Genomic DNA, 12,450 nt, shown 5'->3' on the forward strand with positions numbered 1-12,450 from the left:
CTAATCTGCAATCATCTATTAGTCACAGGACTAAACATATTATGAAAGGATTTAATTTATCTTAGTGACTCTGTTTTAAACTGTTAAGGCTAGGCAGTCTTACTGAGCTAAAATACTTGTGCTTTCTCTTTGGCATGGCTTTTGATTTCAGGTAGGACACGATTAGCAAAAAGCACAGACACAGTGATGCTTTCGTGACAGTTTTGTACCTTCGTATTTTGCTTGGTTGATTAGTCTCTGTAGCAGAATGGTAAACTCACAAGGTTTAAATTACTAGCACATATAGAGGAAACATTACCAAAGTCCCAAAAACGTACCTGTGTCTGTGCCTTTGGCATTACTAGGTCATCTCTCTCCCTCATTTTTTATCTCTGTGAAGTTATCAGATCAATGCAAAAGGTACCTGGATTCACATATCACCAGGATGATCTTTCATGGGTTATTGGGATTGTGTTCACCAGCAGATTGGCGTAACACCCAGCCAGCGCGTCCACGGGCATTCTGCAAACCAGCAGTACTGTCCTTTTCTTCCAGATGAAGAAGATGAGGATGAAGAGGAGAACGCTGAAGAGTCCAGCTTGAGGACTGACGAAGAAAATTCTGGATCTGAAGATGAAGTTTTCGATGACTCTGTTTGCCCAAAGAGTACCTAAGCCATCATTTCCTTGCATTGACTGACAACTTGTGTAGATTTAGCAGCAACATTGTGTGTTTAAAAAGAAAACACAAAACTTTGTTCTTCACTACATATTAATGTCATTAAGGGCCAGAACTTGTGTACCTCTCCCGAGTGCAGCATTTCTCCCCAGGAAATCTCAGTGAAGATAATGAAACCGCTGGTACTATATGGTACCCTAATTAAAAACTTTGTAAAAATAAAACTTAGCTAAGCACTAAGAATTAATTATTTCGTGTAAAGAACCATTCACCATTTCCTGGCTGTTTTCTGGAGAGAAAAGGCTCCTCTCAGGAGTGGAACTGGTGGGAGGCTGTAGCCCCTCTCTGGAAACCTGCTGCCTGTGCTAGCTGGGGGGATGCTACCGTGCTGGTAAACTAAGGTCTTTGTTACCCCCTCGTGGATTTATGCAGCAATTGCCTGTTGCTGGGCTCCGCTCTTAAGGGTCTCTGAAAAGCTGGGAGCTTTACTGTGCAAAATCTTCATCGTTAGGTCATTCAACAAAGGCAAGCAACTTCCCTGCGCCTCCTACCTTTTCTTTTGTATGAGTTTAGTTTAGGATGTTGTTGTCTTTTTTTTTTTTAAAAAAAAGACATATCTTCTTTGAGTGATACGTCAATGAGCACGTAACAACACTGCTTTACTTTTGGTTAGAACTTACCAACAAATTACCTTATTATAGATTTTTTTAATTGGATTTTAACATCATTTCCACAAATGGAATTTTTGATTAACTCCTCATTCATCTCCAATGAAATTTTGGGAAGAAATGAAGATTTTTACTTTTTATTAAAAAAGTCCAAATTACTAATTTAACAGGGAAATTACACGTTGCATTAGCCTCTTAGTATTTGTCTCTTCATGTGTCATTCGCCTTGCCTTTATTGGACTTTTTTTTTTTTTTAATGCCTGCTGATTTGGGTATAATTATGCACTCGATTAGTATGACTGAAATCACTGTGTTTGATAGAAATTCACGGATCTTCCTTACCATGAAACAAATGAAACAGGTTCTATGAACCACAGCTGTGTTTACAGATAGAGCTATAAATGAACCCTACAGCAAATTCATCATTTCTAGTGAAGGGTGCTATGGATAAAAAACCCTACGTGTTGGCATAATTGAAGATTATACTGTTACATGTATTAATTACTGGGACTGCATTACTTACAAGAGCTGACTTTTGAGCACTTGGCTTGAATACTGGCTTTGATGCATTCAGTCAAGACAGTTTGTTTCCTGAAGTAAGACTAAACTTAAAGAAAAAAAGATCTGTCCAAGACATTCATCCCCTCATGGAGGAAAGTGGTTTATGTTTGAGAAAGCTCTAGGGAGCCAAGAGCATCATCTTATTATGGGGAACGCTGGGCAGTTTGCACAGCAGGAGAAGCTACTAGCTCAAGCCTGTAACTATAGTGCAGTCATAATGAAACTAAGCTATTCTTTGACTCTTTTCTTCTCAGATTGCAATGAGGCACTCTTCCGACACACCATCCAGCTCCGGCAGAAGCGGTTAGACATTGAGGAAGCTTTAAGAGAGAAGAAGAAAGTTGCTGCTAACCTCAGAAAGAAATATAATGCCTTAGCCAAAAAGGTATTGTGTTTTCTTCTCAGCAAGCATCAGCTGGCTCCGTTACAGTGACAATGTTGTGCTAGTGATTTTGCCTAAGATTTAAAACCAAAATCCTAACCCTTTGAGAGGCCTCAGTTTGGGTAGAGATAACTGTGGTAGCACAGAGGCAGGAGGCAGCTCAACATGGGTCATCTGTCCTCCTGAAAAGGGTCTATCAAGGTGCTGTGCCCTTAGCTGCTACGAGGCTGGATTCAGGTTTTAGGTCCAGTTCTGTCCCAGCTGCCTAGCCATCACGTGGCAGCAGGAACTGGATTCCGCGGTTCAGATGAAACACCTGATGTAGTCTGTCCTGTCCTCTGTGCATGTGTGTGGGGATGGAGAGAGTAAAGAATACTTATCCTAACACAAACGGAGGTTAACATAAATGCATAAAAATGATATTATTCCATCTATTTCTTTTTATTGTAGTTTTTTTGGGTTTTTTTTTTTTTTTTTTCTTTGTCACAGTAATTACTGAATAAACTCTCTTGGTGCAAGTTTTCCTTTTAGCTTTTTTGAGCTCCTGCATTCATCAAGACATTTGATTTATATTAATTCAAAAATATCAATTTGAAGGGTTATCCGGGATAGAGAGAGACTTCTGCCAAAATAACATTATGCAAGCCTTGCTTTTATTGTGCCTCAAAAATGTTCCATCAAATATGCTTAACTTACAACATTTTTTGTTTAGTTTTTAAAGGCTTTCCTAAGTGCCAGCTGCCACATATTCACCCTGGGGTTTGACATTTGAGTCTGAATTGTTTCTTTCTCATGCAGAATCAATAAGCATTTCCAGGCATAACACAGTAAAAAATGTATTGTGGGCTCTGTAGATCTAGAAGTGTTTTAGACAGTAAACCAAGCAGCGGTCTCTTGATACATACAGGGCTTCTCTACTAAAGGAGATGTTTGCGAGTGTACCTGTGTACAGAGGTATTCAGGGTAGAATCTTGCTTGCATATGTAGATGAGCCTTGTGTTTGCCTTTGAAACTCATCTGTCATCGTACGTAGAAAAAAAACCTTTTTTTTTTTTTGGAAAAAAACCCACTTCTTTCTCTTTTGGATCAGGAACTCTAACATAGAACCTTGCTGCCTTATGTATTTGAGTACTACAGGGTTTTTGTTTGTCCACAATTTGTCTTTCTGCAGGCAAAAGTAGTGGAAACCAGTCTGGACACTGCAGACGGAGAACTGGAGACCTTTCAGTGGGAAAAGCAGCAGAGACTGAATGAGCTATATGTAGTCGTGCCTTTGAAACTCCATCAGGTAATTCAGGATGCTGTGCGTCTGCAGGTGCAGAATGGCCATGTACGTCTAAACAATGGTGTTACTGTTCTTTGAGGCCCTTAGCTCCTGATTCACCAGTGTCCTGGGAGTGAAGTATTAATTGAACTTCATGCTGCTATTTCTTCTAAATTGTTTTTGTTTCTTTCTCCTATACTGACATAAAAGGGTTAAGGACAGGCAGGTCAGCCCATTGCTGAAACGTGCATAATCTTCAAGTGTTTTATAGATTTGGCATGGGATTTTCCTTCAGGTCCATACCTACTGATGTTCTCCTGGAAAAAAAACACTCCAAAAAAACAAGCCAAAAAAATCCCCCAAACTAAACTAGTGGGAGTTTTGCTCAATTCAATAATGCTGGACTGGATGCAGTGCATTCATCTACACAGCTGTTAGCGCAGGGATGATAAGTAGAAAATGAAGAGGAAAACTCAAGACAATACTGTTGTTTACTCTGGGCTGAATCTTTTCCTCAGAGAGAGAAGAGAGGCCTCTGTCTGTTCTGGCCAATATACCTCTAAGGCAAGCTCAGCTCTCTCCATTTGTTCTTTCACCTTTCATTAAAAGGTTGGTAATAAAGACATAAGAGTCTGAGGCCTGACTCCACAATCCTGCAGCTCCCAGATCATTCCAAAGTACAGTTGACAGGGAGCCCCTTATTCCTCCTTTGTTTCAGGTGCCACAGGATGGTAAACAGCTTTATATGTAGGCAGTCAGCACAGCTTTAAGTAGTCTTTGAGCTTTGCTGAGTGGTAGTGTGATTCCCTGGCTCAAAACATGAGAGTTGCCTGTGCTTACTATTGCCTCACTCATTAGTTCTCTGATGCTCACTCATTTCTTATCCAGAGAGATCACCAGCACCCTTAATAAAAGTCAGCCTTGCTTATGGCTGTTTCTCGCAGGTGGAGTACTTGGTTAATGGGGAGATGCCCGGTGACTTCTCCCAGGCTTTGGTATTTACCAGGCAGTCCTTACAGTATCTGCAGAAGAGAATTGTGGACCTACGTAATGAAAAGATAATGCAAAGAGAGATCTATAAGAAGGCCCAGGAGCAACATAAGCAGCTTGTCCGGGAAAAAAAGGAGATGGAGATAGAGATTCGACGTGAGTAACAGAGACTTTGAACAGCACAGCATACTAATGCTCATTCTGTCCCCCTCACTGCGTGGGGGTAACTCACCAGATGTCTGTCTTTACACTCACACAGATGTCACAGTTGGTTACTGCAGAAAATAAAACAGAACGAGCAGATCAAGTGGACTGTTTTGATGAAGTACTGGTAGTTCTCCAGCACTGCAGAGTCATTAGGCTGTGTGAAATAATTTGGGAACTTAGTGTAAGGAGAGTTGACTTAGATGAGACACTTGAAGTTAGGGCACGTGATTGCTGTTTCTGGCCGTAAACCAGAACTGCTCAGAAAAAAGTACTTTCCCTACAGCATACACTTTTTTTGGCAATATCCTCCTCTGTGTAACATAAGAAGAGTGAAACAAGCCCTATTTGAAACGCTTTCCCAAGGACCAAACCCAAAAATGTGTCTAGCACCACCAAACCTGCAGGGGCCCTATATAGCCTTTGGTGTGGGAGTGGCTTACTAGAACTGGCTCAGAGTGTGGCTTAGTGACCACACAGACATGGTCATGGGCAAGGACAAACAGCAATATTCTGTTGTTAGCTCTGTGTGGCTTTGTGTGAATTATTTATTACAGAGCAAATACCAAAGAGCTCAGACAAAAAGCTGGGGGTAAGGTCCTTAACCACTGAAAGGCAGCAATGCCATTTGTGCTCTGCCCCTTCTGCTAGGACTGGAAGAGAAGTGCAATCATCTGATGATGAAGAAGTTTGGCCAGCTGGTGGATTTTGAAGCAGTTCAAGCACACTCTGTTAACATACGCATGGAAGAGTTGAAAGTGCAAATAATGGAGAAAGAATATGTGCACTCCCAGGAGCTCAAAGAGTGGGAGGTAAGGAGCAGGAAAAGGAGGGGGATGTGTTGTGATGATCTGTTGAGGCTTTGTTTCCCTGGGGCTGAATAGTTACACTAAAACCTTTCGTGAACATGTTCATGTTTGGGTTTTTTTCACTTGTCGTTAATAGTTGGGCCATAATGGCCAACTCCCATTTCCCATAATGATTTCTACCTCTGTTCCAGCTGCTGACATGCATCCTATTTTCTCATGGAGTTAGTTGATAATCTTTTTGTTTTACTTTCCTCAAATGCATCCTTCTACTTCAGTCCCTATGTGAAGCTCTTCCGGAGTGCTTTCCTTTGGTTTTCAGCTGGGATACAGAACCTGCTGCCTCCTCTCACTGCCTTTGGTGACAAACTATTTGAGCAGGGGGCTCTCATGAGCCCTGACTCATGCCTGGGATGCCAGTCTGTGCAGTTGGAAAACCTTATGTCTCTATCGGGGAGCCCAAGGCTTAGCTACTGTGGTGCGAACAGGCACCGCTCTTCTGCTGCCCTTACAGAAGGGCACATATGGAAGTGCTATGTACCTAATGGCTTTCTGTTTCCCACACTTTTGCCTAACTGCTTTATCTACCTAAGCATTTGCAATATTAAAAAAATAAAGACGATGACAGATTATGCTAAAGGCACTAGGGGGTCAGGTGGTATATGCAGGATCAGTCTGTTGTTTAGCTCTCTTCTGTGGCACTTGTGCCTAGCACTTCTTTCCCACTTCACTTTTTTTGTCCTCTTTCATCCCAGCTCAACCTTTTATATCTTTCTAGGAAAGAATCTTAGACCTGCAGCAGCAGCTAATGAAGCTGACAAAGGAAAACACCAGCAAGCTGCAGCAGCTGAACCAGTTTTGCCTTGAAAAGCAGCAACTTGAAACTAAGCTGGATTCACTAAAGAATGATCTGGTAAGCCTCTTAGCTGCTGTGCTATGTGCAGGTTTGGAAGTGTTCAGAAATGGGTAAGGGATCACCTGGCTCTCACCGGCTCTCTGGTCTCACATCCTGCTCTGCAGTCAGCACTTCGAGCTAATATTGTCTAGTGGCACAGGCTGGATGGCTGCTCCAGGCCTTGTAGAAAGGGAGAGGAATGAGCTGATCCTGAGGTAGGCAGTACCTTAGCTTCCCTGTATTTTCTTCACTGATTTCTAATGTTGAAACAAACTCATCTTATTTCTAATTCAAAAATGTCTTCCAGCAAGTAAAAATTATTCCTTCGTTACATGGAAACAGCCAAATGAATGAAAGAGTTTTCTTTACTCTGTATTAGGGAGTAAGGCAGCTGCCTGTGACCGCCGGAGTCTAAGTCAGCAGTCTCTCACTCTGACTTCCATGTAGTTCTGACTGAGGGGTGGAAAAGTCACGCGGCTGTCCTGCCTCTTGGAAAGCTTCGATTTCCTGCTTGAAACAAACTTCCACTGTTCATTCTCCCATGTTTTATAGGAGGTATTTTCTTCCTCTCCTTACAGGGAGCAGAATTTCAGGGCACCCGAACTACTGACATCAAAGAGAAGGTCAGGCTGGAGTCACGGCTCAAGCACATGGTTCGTGACACAGCCCTTCTAAAAGAAGAAATCAATCTTCTAAGCAGAAAAGATGGGTGCTTAAGAGACCTTGCTCTCCTTAGCAGAAAAGATGGGTGCCGCCTTCTGCAGCCTTCATCACTGCAGGGCTCTCAGACACCAACTGAATCGTTCCCTCTTCTTACACCAGAAATGGTAACGAACAGTACGAGTCTCCCTTAAAAACGGGCACGGTTAGCTGGGGCAGTAGTCATAGCTGGAAGTGCGAAATTAATTGCTTTGGCTGTACGTGGGTTTAGTGGTAAAAGGTTCTGTTTGTTTCCCCTATCAAAATATGACTGTAGCGACAGATAGGGAATAAAAGAGTGCTCATACAACTTACAAATGCTGTTAGCAGTCCATTGCAGAGATTGGCACGGGGCAGGTGCCCTCCGTGTGTGTGTGTGTGTATGTGTCTGCTCTTCAAACAAGTGGTTGTTGAAGGCTGGATATGAGCTTCATGTGGGCAAATACATCTTTGGTACCCGTGTTCTCAAAAATGGTAAAAAAGGTCTGCCTTGAGGGTGCCTTTTGTTATTTGCCGACTATCCTAGCAGGAATATGGCACTTCTCTGCTAACCGAGCTAGTTAAGAGTCGAGGGAAGTGCTAGCTGTTTAAAGAAAGCAAAGGGACCTTCCTCCTCAGGGCCTGCAGCGCTAAGGTGGGTATGGAGTCAGTCAGATACTTTCCTGCTTGCCTCTGCTCGATAGCAGTAGAAAACTGACCCACAGTGCATGCAGGATGTGGTATTTACCTGCAGGAGGAGGTTTTGTTGTTGGTTGTTTTTTTGTTTGTTTTTTTTGTAATTACACTGGCTTGCACCCGCCTGATCAGAGTGAGAGTGAGCCGAGCTCTGTTCTGTTTTCAGGTTTTATTCTTTTTTGCCTCTGACATTCAGTGTGGTGGCAGTGCATGATCATTTACAGCACTTGCCCTGTCTTACCAAGAAAACTTCTTTCACCCCCAAAGCGGAGGGGTTGTGCTGCACTGTTCCTCCAGCGCAGAGTTTCTGAGGGTGCACAGGCGGCCTTGGGGTTGGTTACTAGTTTTTAATTAAACAGATTGAACAACCTGCAGCTGCTTTTGCTCTTCCTCCCTGCTCCCTGCCTTTTGCCAATGGTTTCTGCTCCTCTGGCTGGTGTATGCTCAGAGAGAGCCAACCCTACCCCAGCCAGGCCCAGGCACTGCCCCTGCTGGCCCCAGGCCAGCCAAACGAACGGTACTCCTGCAGCCTGCCTTCTCCGTGGGTCCCTATGAAAGGGCCGAGCATCCCTTTTCCTTAAGGGAGAAAGCCCACCCTTACCCACAGGCCTGGAAGCTGAAAGCTTTTGAAGCTGGAAAACCACAGGGTGGGAGATGGAGGATAAGGAAACAAAATTTGCCTCCCTCCCCATCACCAAAGCCATACAGCTGTCCTTGCAGGTGAAGGAAAATTTCCTCTAGCTGTGCTCCTCACTAGAAGTTTTATGTCACTTAACTGGCACAGGCAGCAGCCATCCCTCTTGGCTTGAGCTCAGCATTAATATTTACATCGGTGGCTATTTGCAAAACTGTAACTGCAGGAAACGTCACCTTTCCCCAGGCATCCTGCTTGCTCTATGTCTGCAAGTAAAAAAAAAAAAGCAGGTTCATTCTATGGGAGGATTTAGCATACAGCCAGCCACCAAAAAGACTAAAGCCTTTATTTTAGATGTTAAAGCGTGGGTTTGACTTTACAGATAGGCAGCTGCAGATGGCGTGTATGTGAAGGGTTGTTTAAGGTGATTAGGCAGAGTGCATAACTCCAGTCCATTCACAGGAGTGTGTTCCTGGGACAAACCTTCCTGTCGGGAAGAGGAAAAGGCCTTGCTGATGGCGTTCTCTCTCGTGAAGCCCTCGCTGCAAGAGGTGCTAGACCTCAGCGGCGGCAGCTCTGTTTGGGTCCGTGTCCTGCGACGTCTCTCACGCTGCTGTTTCAATCCTGTGCTCTGATGAACAGCCCGGTGCCACGGACAATTGCTGCCTTGTTTCCTCAGCCCTCCTGTGACCTTGCTGAGGATGCCTTCTGTCTCCATAGCATTATAAAAGGCACATATACATCTATATACAAGTGCATAAATATATAAATAGGGGTGTTATACAAAAATAAATACCCATTCTCTTTTTCTCTTTAGAATAAGTCTTTTGCAAAAGGCAGCTTGGCAGCTTGGTCCCTAGCTGGTGGGAGAATGAGTCTCTAGGGGCCTCAGTGATGGCGGGCTGCTGTTCAGATGTCTTGGTAGATCCTGACCCAAAGACGTGATCACTGGATTCTGGGGATGGAGATCTCCTCTGGACTGGCAGCAGTCTAGTCTTTCTACCTCTTCAACTGGCACTAGGCCTAGGCAGCAAGGGCTTCCTGAAAGTGAAAGGAGCAAGAAATGATTACAATGCATGCAGAAATGAGAGATGCTGTGGTAGTTTTCTAGTCAACAGTCCACTTTGAGGATTGGTACGCTGATCAAAGAGTAAGATCTGCATTCTGGAAGTCCTGGCTATGTGGGAGCTTGACCCTATGCTTGCACACGACAAGTTTGATCTACGCTGCAGGGGTGGATCAATGGATCAGGACCTAGGGAGGTGGATTCACGTAATTTTTCAGGGACCTTGTTGTTTTACTGGTAGTCTGGAAAATGCAAAATTAAGATGGACTAAAGGACAGCATCTTTGCAACTCGAGGTGGGTATTGTGCTCTCCCAGCAGCATACAGCTCAAGCTTTGGGAGAAATGAGAAATGTCTCCTCCAAAACTGAGTGAGGCAACTTGCAGTCCCCAATTGCTAGCATGGCCTTTCCATGCTGCTGTTCTATGTGGCATTAAAACTGTCCTTGTACCACAGAAGCAAGAACAGGGCCATCGGAAAGGCTCTACGGTGAGATTTCCCTTCAAAATCAGCCTAAAACAATGAAATGAAGCAAGCAGAGTCTTCCAGACCACTGACCTTGGTGGAACAGGGGATCCCGTCGAGCATCCAGGCTGGGGCCTCCTACTTTGTTGCCCATCACTGGATGATGGAGGCCAACAAAGTGCTCTTGAAGGTGAGGACAGTCGTCTTGTGGCTGTAGAAGGTGGTGAGTGGAGTCATCTGGAAGACTATAGAGGAAAGAGCTGTCTTCTGTTCTTGAGTTGGGCAATCTGAGGAGGCAGACAGACATTTAGCACTATTAACAAATCTTTCCTTCTCGAAAGATAGGACCTACGCAACGCCTCTGCCAGCTCCATCAATGCAATGGCACTGGGCATTCCTAAATGAGAGGAAGAGCGGAAACTGGGAAGCCTGTCTGGGATGGGAATGAGGGGATGGGACCTGGTATCCATGATTCAACATCTAGTGAGTGCCACAGGAGCTGGGAGGAGTAGCACCTCCTGGAGAACACGGGAAACTACTTGACTGACATCTGAACAGTGAGACACAGAGCACCCGCAGCTGGACCCTGGTCAGATTCTGGGGCAGCTGTTTATCAGCATCCCGTCGTAGACGCTAAGCTTCGCTCATCCTGCTTTTCAGTCTCTGGCTTAGGAGCAGGGGGAGGAAAGGGAGCAGGGGGAAGCAGGTCGTGGCTGTCTCTACGATGAAATTGTCCCCTCCCCGGAACCCTAAGAGGAATGAGCTCTGTGACGAGCATTTACACCAAGAAGGCCTAGTGCTGCTGCACGGATTTGGTTCCCAAGTGAACTGGGACAGATGGCAGCACGGTGAGGCCAGGCTTTTGTGAGCATGTAGTCTTGTAGGTCCCGCTGGATTATTCCCCTCTGCCTGTCCACAAGCCAGGACTAACCTGGAGGGCTGGTAGTCTTGCTGGGCATTCCCATTTTGCAGCACTCTCGCCTGCAGCAAGGCGTTGGTCTCCTCGTGTGACTGGAAGGAGAGAGAAGGATTCTCAGCAGAGCAATGCCACGCAGCAGCATTAAGAGGCAGGTGCTGATCTGGGAGCCGGAGCTGTGGGGCAGGCTGGGGAAGCTCTTATGACAGAAGGCAGAGAAAGCTGAAACTGTTTCTTTTGCTACAGGGAACAGTGGAACTGAGCACTGAAAATCTCACTTGAGGCTTACTGCTGCATCACTGGGGATGATAACCAACGTATCGTCTCAGCTGTGGCACTGCCTTGGCCTGTGTTACTGTTTACACACAGACTCCTCAACATTGTCGGTCCCTGTGAGCTTTGCTCAGGAGGAACAGGAACCATTCCCATAAAAGTAGCCTTTCCCACTGCCTCCTCCATACTTAGAGCCACTGCCCCAAAAACCACCTCTTCATCAGTGTTTTGGAGAGCTTCCCATTCTTCCCATGCCTCCAACTCCACTGCAAAGGGGAAATCTCTTTCAAGAAGCCAGTCTTGCTACTTCTACAGGCTGCAAAGTCTGCCAGCCACGTCTGGAGAAGCCCTCTCACTGCAACCATGGCCAGCTCATGTCAAACCAACTTTTAACCACAGGTGTGCACATACCGGTGGCACTTCATCTGGACTGTAATCTCGGGTCTCGGTGCTCGCATACCCCACTCCTGCAGAGGGGCAGATGCCATTCAGGTGTGCCCCGCTGGCGTAGGGCTGCCCGTTAACATAGGGATGCCCACTGGCACGAGGAGCAGAGATGCCCCTCAGAGGCACCATGGTGTACTGGCAGGACGATACCAGCAGCCCGGCTCCTGGGAACCCCATGTCAATGGTTTGCTCTGCAGAGGGAAGAAAAAGGAAGTCTGAGGCCAAAATCGGAGGTGAAGTTGAGCTTCTTGAAGCTCAGCAAGGATAGTGTTAGGTTATCCTATCAGGCAGCTATTTCGGCACCCAAAGCACCGCTGGAGACAAATGGTGGAAAGGGGCTCTACACGAAGACGAGGGAATGCCCCTTTTCCCTGGTTCTAGTCCCAGGGCTCCTTTTCAACAAGGTGAGCAGGGCAAGGGGCTAACGGTGGCCTTTGCCTTTATGGGGTGCCACAGAACATTGGAGACTTGCCCTCTGCCCGCCCTCTTCCCGCTTCCCCACATGTGCAGCTCTCACATTTTGGGTGTTTGACCCAACTACAAGCAGGGTCAGGTCTGACCCACAGGGCAGAGCACATCTTGTAAATCAGCCCTCAAAAAGAACCCTTACTCTGCTTGGACCAGGCTCTCCAAAGACAAAAGGGGATGAAAGCCACGATGAGGAGTACGATAGAGCCCAGCACAACGCCGACAATCAAGTATGGCAAGTCACTGGAACGGGCCACCATGGCTCCTGTCCCCAGGCCACTGTGCCCACCACTGAGTGGGGGATGCTGCTGGGGGGGCACTGTGGAGGGTGGAAGACGGCCTGGCAGACCAAGAGACTTCCGAGCTGCAAAGAGGAGAGAG

At 45.8% G+C, this 12,450-nt stretch overlaps 2 protein-coding genes across 6 annotated transcripts in view; one reads left to right on the plus strand and one right to left on the minus strand.

Moving 5' to 3' along the window:
- CFAP44 (cilia and flagella associated protein 44) overlaps positions 1 to 8,651 on the plus strand; it is a 42,034-nt gene extending 33,383 nt beyond the window's left edge. The window contains exons 28-34 of the mRNA XM_080393712.1: positions 535 to 645; positions 2,141 to 2,271; positions 3,440 to 3,556; positions 4,477 to 4,678; positions 5,378 to 5,538; positions 6,311 to 6,445; positions 7,006 to 8,651. Of these exons, the coding sequence (XP_080249838.1) occupies positions 535 to 645; positions 2,141 to 2,271; positions 3,440 to 3,556; positions 4,477 to 4,678; positions 5,378 to 5,538; positions 6,311 to 6,445; positions 7,006 to 7,281 (1,133 nt within the window). The 3' untranslated portion in view covers positions 7,282 to 8,651. The remainder of the gene's footprint in view (positions 1 to 534; positions 646 to 2,140; positions 2,272 to 3,439; positions 3,557 to 4,476; positions 4,679 to 5,377; positions 5,539 to 6,310; positions 6,446 to 7,005) is intronic.
- A 115-nt stretch (positions 8,652 to 8,766) lies between these two features.
- BOC (BOC cell adhesion associated, oncogene regulated) overlaps positions 8,767 to 12,450 on the minus strand; it is a 60,040-nt gene continuing 56,356 nt past the window's right edge. For all 5 annotated transcript variants that reach the window (XM_080393593.1, XM_080393592.1, XM_080393596.1 and 2 more), the window contains 5 exons: positions 12,212 to 12,433; positions 11,566 to 11,792; positions 10,897 to 10,976; positions 10,059 to 10,252; positions 8,767 to 9,476 (listed from right to left, as the gene is read on the minus strand). In XM_080393593.1, coding sequence (XP_080249719.1) covers positions 9,292 to 9,476; positions 10,059 to 10,252; positions 10,897 to 10,976; positions 11,566 to 11,792; positions 12,212 to 12,433 — 908 coding nt within the window. In that variant the 3' untranslated portion in view covers positions 8,767 to 9,291. The remainder of the gene's footprint in view (positions 9,477 to 10,058; positions 10,253 to 10,896; positions 10,977 to 11,565; positions 11,793 to 12,211; positions 12,434 to 12,450) is intronic.

The sequence above is a fragment of the Falco punctatus genome (genome assembly GCF_963210335.1).
Source record: "Falco punctatus genome assembly, chromosome: 6".
NCBI classification, from domain to species: Eukaryota; Metazoa; Chordata; class Aves; order Falconiformes; family Falconidae; genus Falco; species Falco punctatus.